Consider the following 17919-nt stretch of genomic DNA (forward strand, 5'->3'; position numbering starts at 1 on the left):
ATAGAACAAAATTTGGTATCTATTGAAAACAAATACATTGACCACATTAAATATTATTTAAATACCTAAAATATATGAATATGATTTCTTTTCTTTTCATTTTTCTTTTTTTGAATTTAGAATTTCTTTTGAGGGTGATTCAAATGGGATAAATCTTAAAAACAGTCCAGGCTATTTGAAAAAATTCTATCATTTCTGTTCACTACGGTTCTGTGCTTTGTTCTAAGAATAGAGCAGATCTGGGTACTTTGTATAAGGAAGCCGCACAAGACAGGAGGGTAATTAAAGGAAGCATTTCCAGGAGGAGGGGTCAAGGGCACAGGGAAGGAGAGACAGGTATGAAGGAGAAGAGCTGGTTGGTGCGAACAGGATGGCGATCTGCTTGGAAGCAGGTAGGGCAGTTTGGAGACTTCAACAAAGGTCCAGGAGACGGAAACAGCCAGGCGTGAAGAGCCCCACGAGAGTGGATGTGGTCCTCCTGCCATGTCTGACAACACATGTGGATCATTACCTTCAAGACACGCCTCACTTTTTTTTGGCCAATAAATTCACAATTCTATTCCCAGCAGAATCATCTTTCTAGTCCCCACCCATGTCCAGCACCTACCAGGCTGCAAAGTCAAGATCATTCAGTCCTTAAAATAGACCTCACTCTTCTCATGGTGTGATCCCACTCTGGGTGATTTTTCAGTGTCCGTTTGCCATCGACAATTGAACATGTCTATAGGGGTTGGGATTTAGAAAAAAGGTTTAGTGTAAGTGACTGGCTGATGTGTTTCCTTCTTCTTCTTCCTACTGATATTTCAGAAGAAATGTGAAACGAAAACGAATCCATAGGAGTACTGGAAAGTTGGCTGAGGTATCTTCATAGACTGGATCGGTGGGGATGGCTGAAATATGTAGGACAGATGAGAACAGATTTATGGAAAAATCTAACAGAGCAGTGGAATTTGTGGTCCCATGCAGGAGAGTTGGGACCACCAAAGAAATTATTTTTTTCTAGCAAACCCCACCGTAACCCTAAGATTCTATATGAGGAGATGAGTGAAGGGTGGAGGAGCAGCTGCTGTGGTTCTCCACCCTCACAGTGGCTTCTGCAGTCTGTCCCCACTGATGTGGTCATTCTGACACGTGGAGAACTAGAGTGGGCACCAGATAGGAGAATTAGGGCAGTGCTCGAGATCACTTACAGCTACCGTGAAGGAAGGGGTGTCCCAAATGTAGAAGATGAACTACATGCACACCCTAGAGAAATGCTTGCTTGGACACAAGACAGTAAAGGAAAGTGACTGAAGCTAGGTTTCCTGTAATTAGAAATGGTTTTCACTGTCAGGAGAGTAAACAATATCAAAACTCACCAAACATTTGAATAAAATGACCACAAAAAGCATCAAAAATCAGCAGAAGAATTAACTGCTACAGAAAAATTGTTATTGCAGACAGTAGAAGAAGGCTTTTTTTAAAGACTTTTTTTTTTTTTGGTTGCATTGGGTCTTCATTGCTGCATGTGGGCTTTCTCTAGTTGCAGTGATGGGGGCTACTCTTTGTTGTGGTGCACGGGCTTCTCACTGCGGTGGCTTCTCTTGTTGCAGAGCATGGGCTTTAGGTGTGCAGGCTTCCATAGTTGCAGCACTCGGGCTCAGTAGTTGTGGCTCGTGGGCTCAGTAGTTGTGGCGCACGGGCTTAGTTGCTCTGCGGCATGTGGGATCTTCCCGGACCAGGGCTCGAACCTGTGTCAGCTGCATTGGCAGGCGGACTCTTAACCACTGCGCCACCAGGGAAGTCCTTAGAAGAAGACTTTAAAGTAACTATTCTCCTAATATATATTCCAGAGGGTATGACATCCAAAAAGAAGAATTCGAGTTGTTGGAAATCAAATACGTGATTTATCCACAGACAAACCAATCCCCCACCTGGGTAGGTGGGCTGAATAGAAGACTAAACAATAACTGAAAAGCAAATTACTCAGCTGTAACATCAAACTGACAATGGAAAGAGTTGAAGAAATAAGAAGTATGAGAGACAAGTTAATAAGTTAATAAATATGGAAGACAGCTAGGGATACTAAAACCCTTCTGTTAGAAATTTCAAAAAGAAAGGGGAGGGGCTTCCCTGGTGGCGCAGTGGTTGAGGGTCCGCCTGCCGATGCAGGGGACACGGGTTCATGCCCCGGTCCGGGAGGATCCCACATGCCACGGAGCGGCTGGGCCCGTGAGCCATGGCTGCTGAGCCTGCGCGTCCGGAGCCTGTGCTCCGCAACGGAAGAGGCCACAACAGTGAGAGGCCCGTGTACCGCAAAAAAAAAAACAAAACCAAAAAAAAGAAAAGTCATTATCAGAGCATGTTCAGAATTTCAGTTTTCTAGGAAAAGACCTGCTTCCCACACCTCCTCCTGGAACTCTTCGTGGGCCATTGCCACAGTCCTAGTGTGTCTTGGCTCGTGACCTCAGGGCTGGACACACGATTCCTCCCTGAATGTCTGCAGAAGCCAAGGCAGGGGTCTGAGGAGGGTCTGCCTGATGTAAACCCAACTCACTCTCACGGCAACCAAGGTTCAACCTCCCTGAGGATGACACAAGATGACGTCTACACTCGGGGCCTCCTGATAAGCACGTGCGCCTGGATGCTGTATACACATGGGGGCTGGATGTCAGTTCTAGGGTATAATTCTGTCTTTATGTGTGTGGTTTAGATTGCTCTGGAGACTTCTTCCTAATGGTAACTGTGTAGCCACATCTTCAAAGCAGGGGTGAAAATCAGAACTGAGCCAGTGACAGACGCGATCAGGAAGAGCCAGAGAAAGATCCGGTCGAGAACTTGAGCTGCGAACTTCCAGTCTTGCACCACCTGCAAAAGAGAAAAAGACGCCTCCCATTCAGGATGCTGGGCAGCTGTTCTGAATTCATTTCAAGGGACTTCAGGAAGAGTCCTATTCAGATTTACAGCCCTGCAGTTTTCCAAATGCACCTGACACATCCCCTGCAATATAGGCTTCCTGGGACCTCACTGACGGTGCCCAAGTAAACAGCCCATAATTCAAGTTCATGGGAAAACACTTTCATCACCGTTGAGGATGTAAAATAGAAAGAGCAGAATCATTAACGCGTTTGTAAACGTTACTGATTGAAATGGGAAAAGCCTGATTTTTTACCTAAATAAAAAACCAGCATCTCTTACTGTGATGCTTCCTGATATGACATAGGAAATAAATCACAAATTTATAAATTAAGAATTTTTGCGGTCACTTGACTCAGGACCTCTTTTCCTCCACTCCCCAGGTGGGTGGGTCTACAATGGACACTCCTGGAGGAGATGACAGGAACTGGTGAGGGAGAGAGGAGACCAAGTCCCTCTGGAGGAAGGGAGGCTGGGGAGACTGGGCAGTGGCCAGTGAGGGCAAGGTCAGAGCAGGACAAGCTGCAGGGTCGGCGGGGGTTGGGGGGAGCCTCAGAGATGGGGCCAGCAATCTTTCAAGGGAAAATAAGTGTCCCATTTCCAGTACGTGGGGATTTGGTAAAGATGGCACCAAGCAGGATGCCTGCCGTTCTAGAAGGAACATAGAAGCTGATGCAGAACTTGAATGTATTTTGTGCACATAGAGGTTTAGAAATAAAACCTTGGGGAAAACCACGAAGAAGACAGATGAAAATGTTAAAAGTTTCAAAGTTAAGTGGGGGATTATTAACAATGTGAATCATCTTAAATGTTTTGTATTTTCCGAATTCCCTATACTGATCATGTGTTATTTTTATAATTTTTAGAAAAGCTATTTAAATCTTTGTATTAGAATTTCTAAAAGGCACCAGGAACTATATTCAATATACTGTAATAAACCATAATGGAAAAGAATATGAAAAAGAATGTATATGTATGTATAACTGAGTCACTTTGCTGTACAGCAGAAATTAACACAACATTGTGAATCAACTATACTTCAATCAAAATAAAATTAAAAAAAGAATTTCTAAAAGATATAAAGAAAGAAACAAACAAAAAACCCTTAAGGATAGCTGTAATGTTTTTTCTATAGCAGCATTTTTTCTAGTGTTGTTTAAAAAATTTTTCAGTGGATGAAAAAAATGACAATGTGTAAGAGAGGAGAGATACTAGGCAGTGTCTACATGAAAAGTAGAGGATATTTCTAAAAAACCCTATTCTTTCATAAGTCTGTTTATGAGATCAGGATCTTGGCACTAATTTTTACTGATTTTAGAGTAAAATAATTGAACCCTATAAACTGGTGTAATTATTAACTCGTTTTAAGCAACAGACCTGTTTTTGTGCTGAGTATTTTCTTTTTTGTGTGTGTGGTTCGCGGGCCTCTCACTGCTGTGGCCTCTCCCCTTGCGGAGCACAGACTCCGGACACACAGGCTCAGCGGCCATGGCTCACGGGCCCAGCCGCTCCACAGCATGTGGGATCTTCCCAGACCGGGGCACGAACCCGTGCCCCCTGCATCGGCAGGCAGACTCTCAACCACTGCACCACCAGGGAAGCCCTGTGCTGAGTATTTATATGTCAAATAATATTTTCCTTCCACGGGGGAAGGACCATGTAGAGGAGGGAGGGAAGACAGGAGAAGAAAGATGAAGATTAACATTTATTGACTGCTTACATAATCAGGGGACCGCGTGCGCTGGGCACACAGTGCATGTTTTATACTTGATGTCACTAATTCCTCACAATAACCCTTCAAGGGAGGGTTCAGAAAACTGAAGTTCAGGTTAAGTAGCTTTTCTCGAGTCATATGGAACATGGGTAGCATCTGCATGCAGGACCGTTTTGAGTCTGAAATCCACACCCTCGTCACATTTTAAAAAATAAATCTGTTTAAATCTGTGAACGAAATATCTATTGTTAAACCATGTTTTTGTATAAATTTAAAAATTGATTCTTTCTGTTTTCTTTTTTCCAAATATGCTGAATAGAGATATCCATCATCCCACTAAAAGTGAGAGATAAATGACCAGAGACCAGGATAACCAACTTAAAATGTAGAATTGAATTATTTTAGATAGAATTAAGTCTACTTATTAGACATAGTGCTTAATCTATAGTTGTTCCTCTTTTGCTCATTCTGTTTTTGTGAACTTCTCCCTGAAAATCCACACTGAAGTCTCTATTTTGTGTCAGGGCTTGTTTTAAGTTTTACGTGTGTCAAGCAGAGAGCTAATAAGGTCACATTTTAAACAAGTACGCATTTGCTGTAAACAGACGTTAAAATCTCAGTCCTGGCTTGCGGCGGTCCCCTCACCTGACTGATGAAATGCTCTTTCTTCACGTGGCTGGAAATGTATCTGATGGAATCCGCAGCCTTTTCCAGGAAAGCGACCAGAACCTTTTCTCCATCGCTCATCTGCTTTTGTTTCCTTTTTTCGAGGACTTTACCTCTCACTGCCGGTTTACTCTCCTCTTTATCCAGGAAAGAGTAGCCATCCACGTGGTCCTTCATGCAAAGTAATTTAGGAAGTTTTTGCAGAAATAGCCGCTTCACCCAGGGGGCCATGGGGTGGTAAGTGGAGGGAGATCTGTGGTGGACGTTGATGACAAACACGGTGACGATGATGGACAGTGTGACGAAGACCATGATGAACAGGAGGTACTCGCCAATGAGCGGGATGACCTTGGAGGAGGATGGGATGATCTCTTCAATCACCAGGAGAAACACTGTCAGGGAAACCAAGACGGAGGTGGATAAGGAGAGCTTCTCCCCCTCGTCAGAAGGCAAGTAGAAGACAAGCACCGTCAGAAAGGACAGCCCCAGGCAGGGGATGATGAGGAAGAGGGTGTAGAATAGCGGCAGGCGGCGCAGCACAAAGGAGTAGGTGACGAACGGGTACCGGTACGCGCCGTCCCTCCTGCTCCCCGCAGTGCCCTTGGCGTTGAGGATCTCCCACTCTCCGTTGTCGAAGAAGTCCTTTCTGTCCACGTTCTCGTCGATCAGGACGAGGTCAACCATGGTCCCGTCGTAAGTCCAGGATCCGAACTTCATGGAGCAGTTCTGCCTGTCGAATGGGAAGAAGGTGACGTCCATGGTGCAGGAGCTTTTGTAACGGGCAGGAGGCGTCCACACCACGGTCCCATCGGATTTCACGATGGCCTTGGTCATGAGCGAGCCTTCGAACCGTCCGTCAGCGCTGTCGAAAAACGGTTCACCTGATGGTTAGTTGAACACATATTAACTGTTTTTTTGTTTTTCCCACCGTCATACTATTTGTATTTTATGACTTTCCTACCACAGGGTCAAACAATATTTCCGAAAGGAATAATTTTCTCCTTAAAGTTGTACCTTTCTCTTAATTATTTTGGCACAATCAGGCTTTTCTATTTCTTTTTTTAAAAATTAATTAATTTATTTATTTTTGCTGTGTTGGGTCTTCGTTTGTGTGCGGGGGCTTTCTCTAGTTGTGGCAAGTAGGGGCCACTCTTCATTGCGGTGCGCAGGCCTCTCACTATTGCGGCCTCTCTTGTTGCGGAGCGCAGGCTCCAGACGCACAGGCTCAGGAGTTGTGGCTCACGGGCCCAGTTGCTCCACGGCATGTGGGATCCTCCCAGACCAGGGCTCGAACCTGCGTCCCCTGCATTGGCAGGCAGATTCTCAACCACTGCGCCACCAGGGAAGCCCAGGCTTTTCTATTTCTACTCCTAATCCAACCAGTGCACTTTTCTACTGTGATACTTACTTTTCAAAGAGAACTATGTCAGGAAGCCAGAGAGATTCTGAGGGAACTTTAATTGAATGAACTCCACCATATTCATCTGGATTCCAGCGTAATTTGTGGTCTGTCCATGCCTGTGTGAAATTAATAGACTGTAATTTTGTTCTGAAAGTTCAAGGTATTAGAGTTTGGAATCTTCAAGTTTATGTTAATTTACTAATCCAGTGTTTTATTTTAAAAGGGAAATTCATCTACTTTAGACCTTATGACCCTATCTGTGACTCAGGGCAGGTCAAGATACAGTTTGAGCCAACCTGGTCTTTGATGGTGCCCAGACTCTCATACCTGTCCAGTCTGAGATTTCCAAAATTGCCGTATCTACCTCACAAGTTAGAGGCTCAGCAGCAAACACCACTGATTCATGACCTATTTTTTCAGCCTATTTTCTCCTAAGGAACAAAAGAAAAGCAAAGATAGCTCTAACTCAGTTTATTCTAGGAGAGTTGGTCCAGTGATATTGTAATCTCATGATAATGGTATTGAGACAAATGATTTTGAATATCAGTCAAGAGTCTTGGACAAAGATGTATGCAGCATGTTAATATGAAACTTCCAGTACCTGCTGACTACTCTTGAGGACATTATAACTTTTATCCAATGAAAAAATATTTCCCAAGGATCTCCTTTTAAGTTCTAATCTGAATTTATTTTGTGAGTACCAAACCCAGTTTTAAATTATATTCCTAATGTTGTTAGCCTCCAGATGCTTGCGTATTTTTCCTTGTAATAGAATGGAATCATTTAGCATGTTTTACAGGGTTTGGTGGATCCAGATTAACAAAACTGACCATTAATTGATTGAATTATGAAGGATGATGTATGGATGACCCAGTTGCAGCAGAAGTGGACTTAAAAAGATTTAGGATCTAGAATCTTATGAAATCTGACCTGAAAATTAATTATTCCACTGTCTGTCATGTGGACAGTTGAGGAATGATACAGGAGAATATTAAATGACATTTCAGGAAGTTGGGAGGGTATGCCCAGTGTGAGGCTTCCTGGAGCCCAGTGATGCCAACTTTGTCATTAAAAATTCAGGAGTCAGCAGATAGATGATTCACTAGATGGTAAAATATTGAAATATGCATGATGCCTGGAAAAAGATGGAACTATACACACCAGATGAGACATCGCCTCTCTTAGGCAATATGTGTGAGGCTTAGTCCTTGAAAAGCAAATTTTAAAAGATATGGGTCTTTAAAAAGCTACGCTGTAAAGGATTAAAAAAAATTGCATGACTACTTATGGAAAACCATGCATATGAAGACTGACAGCTTAAGAGCCCAAACTAATAAAGCATTTATCATGCTTACTTGGTACTCACAAGCTTCTCTCTTCCTTCCTCTGCCCATTTTGAAAAGCAAATATAATTTCCTTCTTATGAATTATTTGTCTCCTCTTAAGGAGATTTCTACTACCGGCAGCAAGCCTGAATCCCAGAAATGCTGAAGGGAACTCAGAGCAGCATTTTTGGTTTGTTTTCACTTTTACATTTTAAAATTTTCCTTACAATAAAAGTCACTCTACAGTTCTACGGGCAAACAGTTGGATAATCACTAATGCCATCAAGATACCAGATTAGCTCTGTTGCCCCCAAATTGTCCTCGGGCTGCACCTTTGTAATCAACCGCTCCCATATCCCCAGTCCCTGGCAACCACTGATCTATTTTCTGATCCTATAATTTTTTTTTTTTTTTTTTTTTTTGCGGTACGCGGGCCTCTCACTGTTGTGGCCTCTCCTGTTGCGGAGCACAGGCTCCAGATGTGCAGGCTCAGCGGCCATGGCTCACGGGCCCAGCCGCTCCGCGGCATGTGGGATCCTCCCGGACCGGGGCACAAACCCGTGTCCCCTGCATCGGCAGGCGGACTCTCAACCACTGCGCCACCAGGGAAGCCCTGATCCTATAATTTTGCCTTTTCCAGAATGTCATATAATGGAATCATACAATAGGTAGCCATTCCATCCTGACTTCTTTTACTTATCAGAATACATTTTGGATTCTTCTAGGTTGTATTAGTAGTTTGTTCATTTTTATATTAGTGAGAAGTATTCCACCGTATGAATATACCACAATTCTTTGTATCCATTCACCAGGGAAAATATCTGGATTCTTTTCAGTTTTTAATGATTATAAATATAGCCACAATAAACATTTTGTAGTTTTTTGGGTGAAAACCATTCTTTTTTTTCTCTTGGGTAAGTATCTAGGAGTGGGATGGCTGGGTCATAGAGTAAGTGTACGTTTAACTTAATATGATACATACCGGAGAGCCTGAATCATTTTGCATTCCCACTAGCAATGCATGAGCATTCCAGCTGTATGGCGTCATCTCTAGTACTGGGTATTGTCACATTTAAATGTTTAACTATATTATAATAGTTGTAAAGTAGTATCTCATTATGGTTTTTACTATGCATTTTCCTAATGACTAAATGATGTTGAGCATTTCTTCATGTGCTTACTTGCCATCCATACATTTTATTTGGTGACGTGGTTGCTAAATCTTTTGCACATTTTTCAAATGGGTTGTCCGTTTTCTTATTACTGAGTTTTTAGTTCTTTATATATATGGAAAGTATATTTCTATATATAAAAGTAGATCCTGAGCAGAGAGCGAGCTGCAGGCCCACAGGCGATGAGCCCCGGGGACAGACATGCCCTCGGGCAGACTGGCTGGAGCTCGGCTCTTACACTCTGGCTCCGTCTTTAAAAATCAGTGTTAAGCGAGCACAGTTAGTGAATCCAAACCCACAATTCTTCCGCTTGGAACCTAAAGATCTGGAAATCAAATTGCCTGCTTCTGGAATTCAGTCTTCTCTCTTCTACAGGCACTGCCCGTCTTTGCCTAAGCCCGGCTCTACAGCCAAGGAGGAAGGTGGGGGAGCTCACATTCTGGGGGCACATCCCAGCAAACGCACACCGGCCATACAGACTGTGCTCAGGGAAGTGGGCCAAGCCCCAGAGGGAGAGACTGTTCCGTCAGAAAGATTTGTCTCGCTCACCGGACAGCAAGATGAACAGCTGTGGCCAGAGACAGCACCGAGACAGTGCTTTAGGAGGCTCACAGTTTGGGGGGAATTAATTCATTCCACAAATATGCGAGGCTTATACCAGCACTGAGCAGGGCCGCCTTGCCCTCCTAGCCTGGGGCTGCCTCAGACAAGAACGAGTAAACTAACCGGCGAACCATCACCACTCCCTGTGGTCATTGCCATGAAGGGCGCGTTTGGGTGTGGAGATGCAGGACAGTGAGTGGTCAGGGAAGGAGGTCCGGATTTGACGACATCGCAGCTGAAGCAGAGGGTAGGAAGGGGCAGTGGGTGCTGCGGAGGGCAGGTCTGCTGTGGGCGCCGTTCCAGGGTGAACAGCAGACGTGAGTGGATGGATGAATGAGGGACACGTCTCAATCCTCGAGGAGGATATAAAGACAGCTCCAGTGGATTCAGGGTGTGCTCTTGACCAGTCAAGGAAAAGGGGCAGGTGGGACTTGTGGTCATTGACGCTTACTTGGGGGTACCCGAGAGAGAGAGACAAAGAGAGAGGCAGCTCTGAATTAGAGTTCCACCCCTGCACTGTTCTTTACTAGCTGTGCTCCTCTGCGGGGTTAAGGGAGACATTCCTCACCATCTTGGGGTCCTTCTGATGCTAGATCTGGGGAATTGGAGACGCTCTTCCCCACGACGTGCCCATCAGAGCACCTCACAGAATTCCCAGCGGGTTGTGGTCCACCATGATGCTGGCTGAGCCCCACACCCCAGGGCCACTGCTCGTCTTAGGGTCAGCTGGGTCAAGGTGAGGATTCAGAGCCCAAATCCCCGGTCCTGCTCTCTAAGGAGCTGCGAGGCTTTCTGGTCACTTCCCTGCTCTCTCTGAAACCGTGGAGGCATTTGGAGATTGATCTCCTGTCTCTGCCTTCTTAAAGCAGTAGATTAGAAACAATATCCAGTGTTCATGGTGCATGTCCCGGCCAAGATTCCCAAAGCCCTGTACAAACATCAGCTCCACTTTGCAGCAGTCAAGGGCTTGAGAGCTTGTTATTATAGGAAACGGGAGCGCAGGGTAGGTCAGGGCCAAATACCAAAGTTAATCTCTGGCTGAGAAAAAAAATGGAAACATACTCCCAGTCTAGCTCTCTTAATTCTGAAAAGTGCAACTTCAAATCCATATCATATATATTCCCTTAAAACTGTCTTTTCTTACATATATTACCTGAAATATCACCCATACGTGTCGAGCTATTACCAAATTTCATTTAAACCTAAATCATAAGACTTTTTTAAACTATAAGTCATGACTTTTTTATAATAAATAAATTCTTCTAATTATTCTTAATAATTAGAAAAAATATTATTATCATAATTAGTCATTCTTAATTCCAAGACCAAAAGAGAGTAAGGAACAAATATTCCTTGCTGGTGATGGGCAACCTCTGGGACACCCTTGGGATCTTCAGTTATCTCAAAGTCAGGTGTGAAATTCCTAAAACTGAATTAATGTTGGTTCACTTTAAAGACAGCAACATGACATATTATATGTCTCATATTCCCATAATATCTATGAGTTGTCAAGGCCAAGAAATGGGCTTTGTCATTAAGGATGAGAAAGCCTACAAAGGTGGCACCAGGAAATGACATGTATTGAGTCCCCACTACGTGCCAGACCATGTAGGAGTCACATTCATGCACACAATCCCCTTTAACCTCCCAGCGACACTGTGAGCTAGGCATTGCCTCTATTTGCTAGATGAAGAGACTGAGGGTCAGAGAGGCGAAGTGACCTGCTCAAGTTTATACAGCGAGACTTTGGATTCCTCCTTGAATCCCTGTGAATCAGAAGACCCCACGGGTCTCCTCTGCTAAGGTCAGAGTGAGGCTGTAGAAAAGCAAGGAAAATAAGATGGTGAGGGAGGTCTGGGGTAAATTCCTAGACGTACAAGTGCCATTACAGGCTGTGGAAGGCTTTGGGAACGTGGCCCAGACCTTACGGCAAGGCCGTCCTTTCCTTGGGTTTGTTATGAAATAAACCAGCTTCTTGGCCAGCTGCAGGGATTCATCCAAGGAGACCTTCATCATGTTTCTGAACTTTTTGTTGATCTAAAACAGGGATCAGTTGTTGGAGAAACAACACCCGTCTAAGGTGTTGGCATGGGCAGAGATTAAGGAAGCTTTGTTTCCCCTGGGGTCGTCATGGGGCTAGGATAGCAGCTGGCTCTCAGCGACAGTGAATCTTACTGGTTCACTGGAGTATGCCTCCAGTGGTGCAGGCCCAGTGCCCTCCACCATCCCTGGCACGTAGTAGGTGCTCAGGAAGTGCTAGTTGAGTGAATATACTTGACATCTGTCGTCAGAGTGATTATTCACACGATAACATCTAGGCAAAGGGCCAACCCTCCTGTCATTAAAGAAGGGATATTTTCATCTTCCATCCCCTTTTGGGTACCTACGGTGCAGTTTTCCTAACGTTGACAACGACGAAGCAGAATCTGAGCAGCTAGGGAAGTATTTCTCACGGAGTTTTAGTGAGTTAATAATCTATTTATGATTCATATGGTCTTGATTACTCTCTGGAAGTATGAAGGAGGAAGACAAATGAGTTTGCAAAATAAAATCAGTAACATAAAAATAGCTCCACGGGGCTTCCCTGTTGGCGCAGGGAGGATCCCACATGCCGCGGAGCGGCTGGGCCCGTGAGCCATGGCCGCTGGGCCTGCGCGTCCGGAGCCTGTGCTCCGCAACGGGAGAGGCCACAACAGTGAGAGGCCCGCGTACCACAATAAAAAAAAATATATATATATAGCTCCACGTAGAGGACTTTTTCAGCATGTCACTAAATTTGTGCTTGTAAAGGTCTGTGGTTGAGAGGATAGAAGAGAAATGTCTAGATATATCAGACGAGAATGAAGGAAATAGAAGATACAGCAGAGGAATTGGGTAAACAAACAAACAAACAAAAAACCCAAGCATCTCAGTTGCATATGCTATCAGGAGACATGCTTTTGGTCCAAGTAGGTAGAATTTTATTCTCTCTGTGGAAATGAACTAGGGAGCACTTTTCAGTGTCTGAGAGGGCAATGACAAAAGAGGAAGGTTTGGTCACTTTTGTCTTTATTTTGACTGAGGTAGACAGGGGTGATTGGAAAGAGTTTCCTGTAGGTTTGCTCTGGTGTGAAAGCTTTGGGAAGTCGTGTTATTGGGAAGCCTATTCAGGTGGGTCACAACTTCTCCACTTTTATGGCTTGTAGAACTTCTACTGATCCTGCGAGAGCCAGTTTAAACGTCTCCTCCCCTTGGAAGCCTTCCCTGATTTACTCCCTGTTTCATTGTCATTATTGTAATGACCCAGTTCCTTATGTATATACTTTCCTTATGGTGTTTAGCATATTACAGTAGTTATTTTTTACACAACTAACACCAGATCCTCTCCTTGAAGCAGGGCTGTTTTGTGCTCTGTACGTCCAGGATCTAGCAGAGTACCTGGCCCTTAGCAGCCCCTCAGTAAAGCCTGTGGAATGAATGGAAGATGGAGCGAACCCTAGCCTCGTCCTGTCCCACGTGTCTTTCTAGACCAACTCCATGAGACGTCCCAGAGGCTGAGGAATCGAAGCCTTAGAAGGCCAGGATTAGGAACCGGACTCTACAGGGACAGCCCTGAGAGGAGCGCCGGACGTCTCCCGTCAGCTCCCTCCAATCTGAAGAAGAATATGGTTTCTTTATACAAGCCAGGCTGCACCTAATACTGTGTAACCCGAGGCAAGTCACTCCAGTCCTCCAATCCTCAGTCTTCTCATCTGCAAGGTGGGAATAATAACAGGCCTGTCTTAGGAGGTGGCTGTGAGAACTGAATGCATTCATTCCCATGACACAGCGGCAGAGTGACTGGGCACTTGGCAGGTGCTCAATAAATCTCAGTATTGCTGTTGGCTACTCTGAAACTGACATCTGTGTAAAACACTAATGGTATTTTTTTAAACATCAATTTTATCTTCTTTTTATCATCTCTTTTCTTCTGTCCTTTCTTTTACCTTTTTAGTTTTAAAAAGCTTTCAAAAAATGTATAAAAGTAACATTACAGTGGAGTTCCAATGCCTCCTCTTCCATGTAGCCTTCCCTGCCTGCCACCCAGGCCATAGATTCTCCTTTCTTTTTTGTTGCTACATTGTTTGTACCACAACATAGCCCTTATTGACTAATACCTATTGTGACATTCCTGCTCCAAATCCGACCTGTGTGAGTGGAATAGTTTCCTAATATTCTCGGTGGTTTCTCCCATTTTGGATCGTCCTCTAATTTAGAAACAGGCCTTGATGTTTTGTGCGAAGCTGGATGTGCAGACAAGGCCCTAACTGGGGAAAGCTGGTTCCAGCCAGGTGAGGCAGACTCTTCAGTCTCTGGTAACGGGGGTAATGATACCTGCTCTGCTAATTCAGAGAGGCTGAGAAATGTAAATGGATAAGAGCCATGACAACCCATTGCAAATTAATGCAATGAAACCATGTTACTCTCGTTACTTCAATGACATGGGAACCAAAGTCCCCAGCTGGCTTTTCTAAGTGTCAGCTAGCAAGCCCCCACCTCCCCCTGGAGATTTCTCTTGCTCTGTTTTGGGTGTTGGGGGGTTTTAGGTGTTGGTTCTGTCTTGCCCTGGAGGCTCTCACCAGGCCACCGTGAGAGGTCATTTCCAAAGTACAGCTAGAAACCAAGGAGCAGTGGTTTCTTCCCTTCATGTCTGACGTTGTTCTCTTTGGCTGAAATGACTCCCTATTTCCAAAATCTCAAGAAAAGTGAGAAGTCCTTACTATCTCAAAGGCCAAGGGTCCCGGACCCCTGTTTTAAGTGTAAGAGCTTAGCCTCAAGGGGCAGCTGGAGGAGGTTTGTGTGAATCAGTGAGAGTCTGTTCGTTTGTTTTATTTTTGCCAAATTCCCAAGCCTATTTACACTTTAACAGAAAAGTTTTTCTTCTCTTCCCTGAAAGCTCAAATACAGGACTTCTTACTGATTTTTATGAACTCAAAATACCTCCAAATTCCACTTTAGAAAGTGCAAAAGTGGGATAAGTTCTGAGGAATGAGATAGGTATCTCAAAAAATACATTTATTTAAATTGTATTTTTTTTTTTTTTTTCTTTTTGCGGTATGCGGGCCTCTCACTGCTGCGGCCTCTCCCGCTGCGGAGCACAGGCTCCGGATGCGCAGGCCCAGCGGCCACGGCTCACGGGCCCAGCCGCTCCGCGGCATATGGGATCCTCCCAGACCGGGGCACGAACCCGTATCCCCTGCATCGGCAGGCGGACTCTCAACCACTGCGCCACCAGGGAGGCCCTAAATTGTATTTTTATATCTACATTCCTAGCTTATTATTTTCTCCTGGACGTTTTTATTTGCAAGTAAAAAAATATGCAGATCCATTTCATAACATACTAACATACCTACCAAGAAAAGAATCAGAGAACTAGAAACTAGTAAAATTTATAATGATTATCCAACTCTGATCAAAGTTTTTGGGTAGGAGAAATTTGATAACACCAGATGAAGTCTAGGGAATGTCCTTACAGTCTCTTTTATCCATTGTTCCTTATAAACAAACGATTAGCAGAAAGACCTGAACAAGTCTACTAAACCTGAATAGATAACTAATTCATTTCAACATTAACAAGTGAAAAATATTATGTTTGTACATTAAAATTAAGTGAGATAATTAACATATCCCCACTGGGAAGATTTTAAATCTCTGGGAGATGAGGCAACATCCCATAAAAAAACCCAATAATTGCTAACAAAAATAAAAAATAAGCAATTAAATCAACCTTCTCACCTCCTATCAAAGAAGTGCCAATATTTTCTCCTTTACATGACATATGCAAACTTGAATGGTAATTATTTCCTGGCCACTCCAGAAAGAGCAAGAAACAGGCTATGGCCAAGCTAGGAGCTGAAAACAATTCACATGCTTTTCTAGTCATATTAGGAAAACGGAGATTCATCATTTTGACTTGGGCTTCACCTTGTTCTGAAGTTGGTGGTGAGTGGCCTCTGTCATTCCCCATTTTCTCTTTCTAGGGAACAACATTAGGGGAAGGGTCATCCCAGGGAGGATCGGCGGGAGGAGGGAGAATTTAACATCCCTGATTTTCTTATCCAGTTGTGATAGCTTCAATGGGGATAAGTTGCACCCTGAAAACTTTCCCCCCTTTCTCCAAGTAGCCCAGGGACCAGGGCCCTGGACTCAGTGTCAGAGCCACCCTCCTACCTGCCCACTCCAGAAGCAAGAAGACAGAGCAAGGTCTGCCTACGAGCTTCCAGACTGACCTCTGACTCGTGCAGAAGAGAACACAAAAGAATAAACCCTTCCCCAAACACTCCCAAACATCTCTCTGAAGAACTCAATATGCTCTTTAAAATAATTTTTTTTTTCAACGGGAGCCTTTCTCAGTAGAAAAGAATGGGAACAGTTAGGGGGGAGCTACAGCCCTTGGACTGACAGTTACCTGTTTGAGCCACACGTTTGTTGTCATCAGCTGATTCTTTTCATCCTAAGAGAATGAAAATTAAATTCAAATTAAGTGAAACTGTGTATTGGAATTTTTTTTTTGTCCGAGACTTCCTGAGTCTTACCTTTGAGGGGTCCAAAGTGAAAAGGATTCTCAACTGAAGAACAGTTAAATGACATTGAGACCCTAAAGTATTATGCATATTTTGCTTAAAATGAAAAATAATCATTAGAGCAAGTAGTAGTTCACTCTAGTGATATTTATATAAAATTGCATAACCGAAGGCATGGTAAGGGTGGGAAGTAGAATGAAGTATTAGCTAAATGGGAGATGGGCTTTGCATGATTTTCTAGAAGGAATCCTGGGCGTTGAGTCAGCTGGGGAGGATGCGTGTGTGCGCTTGTCGTGGCGTGGAGGACTCGGGCAATGGCGGAGGATTATTCTGCGACTTTGGGGACCACGGCAGAATGATTCTGCAGAATCCGGGTTGTTGAAGTTCATGGATCTCCCCAGGGACATCATGGCAGACATGTGAGCCCGACAGGAAAATGAGTAGAGGATGTTAAGGTGTGGTGGGTCAGGGAAAGGTATGGGGTCCTGAGGGGATCCGGGAGGGGATGGGGCCACCCAGGCACTCACTCTGGTGCTGTCGCCATCTGCTGTCCCTCCCTGCAAGCAGCCCTGCCAGCCCTGGCTCAGCCCCACCCTGGCAGCCCTGCCCCTCGCCCTGATGCTCACCGTGGTGGCTCCAGCAGAACTGCCAAGGGTGATGCCCTCCTCGCAGGCACACACCCCCACCCCACCCCCGAGGAAAAAGTCCCTCCTCCACGCCACCCACACCCACCAGCAGTGTTGCAATGAAAATGACATTCTCATTCTTTCCGCGGGTCATTTCACTGGCTTCTTGGGGGCAGGTTTTATTTTTAAAACTGAAATGGCAGACATGGGGAAAGAAAACAAAATCAAATTTTAGCCTCGGGAGTGGGTGAAGGAATGCATGTTCTTTGCAGCTGAGGGCCGAAGATTACTCACCACATCTACCAGCTGAGATATTTTCAACCCAAAATATACTTTTATGGTGTCATTAGATTGTAATACAGGGCGAACCCATTTCTGGTAACCTTGGAATAAATGTCTGAGCAGCGCATCTTCTTCTTCTGCTATGGACCTGAATCCTGCAGCAGCTGTAAGACATGAGGGGACCCGAATTAACTGGGGAGGTGGGACGGCTGGGCCCACATTCTCCAGCGGGACATCGTGTATTTCTAAACAGCCTGGTTCAGCAGAGGTAGGGTCGAGGCTACAAGGGTTCTCTCTAAACATTCTCCTTACCCACCCCAGCTCCCTCCCCAAATGCACCGCTCAAAGTAGACTCTCATTCTATTTCTTTAATGTTGTATCTGTATGAGGTGATGGATGGTCACTAAACTTGTGGTAATGCTTTCATGACGCATGTAAGTCAGATCATTACGTTGTGCCTCCTAAATTTCCACAGGGCTATATATCAGTTACATCCCAATAAAACTGGAAGAAAAAAATAATTAAAAGTAAACTCTATACTTTACCCAGAGCTTTGCCTTCTTACAGGGCTTTCTCATCAAGGGGTCAACACCTTGACCCCAGAAGGATCATCCACAGCCACATTTTGCCCCGTGACCCCTTCCTGATGGAGGTGGTCTCTGCCTGCTTGCACTGTCCATCACTGCACCTGG

At 44.5% G+C, this 17919-nt stretch overlaps 1 protein-coding gene across 1 annotated transcript; it reads right to left on the reverse strand.

The window, feature by feature from the left end:
• Nucleotides 1-2712: 2712 nt before the first annotated feature.
• On the reverse strand, nt 2713-16246 carry CHRNB3 (cholinergic receptor nicotinic beta 3 subunit; the record flags this gene model as incomplete). Its single annotated transcript, XM_082608747.1, has 4 exons — nt 16205-16246; nt 6684-6793; nt 5255-6137; nt 2713-2847 (listed from the first exon to the last, which is right to left on the reverse strand). Exons 1-4 carry the CDS (start codon nt 16229-16231, stop codon nt 2713-2715), a joined length of 1155 nt encoding a protein of 384 aa, XP_082464873.1. The 5' UTR covers nt 16232-16246.
• Between the last annotated feature and the right edge of the window lie 1673 nt (nt 16247-17919).

The sequence above is a fragment of the Mesoplodon mirus genome (genome assembly GCF_964341445.2).
Source record: "Mesoplodon mirus genome assembly, chromosome: 20".
Taxonomy (NCBI): domain Eukaryota; kingdom Metazoa; phylum Chordata; class Mammalia; order Artiodactyla; family Ziphiidae; genus Mesoplodon; species Mesoplodon mirus.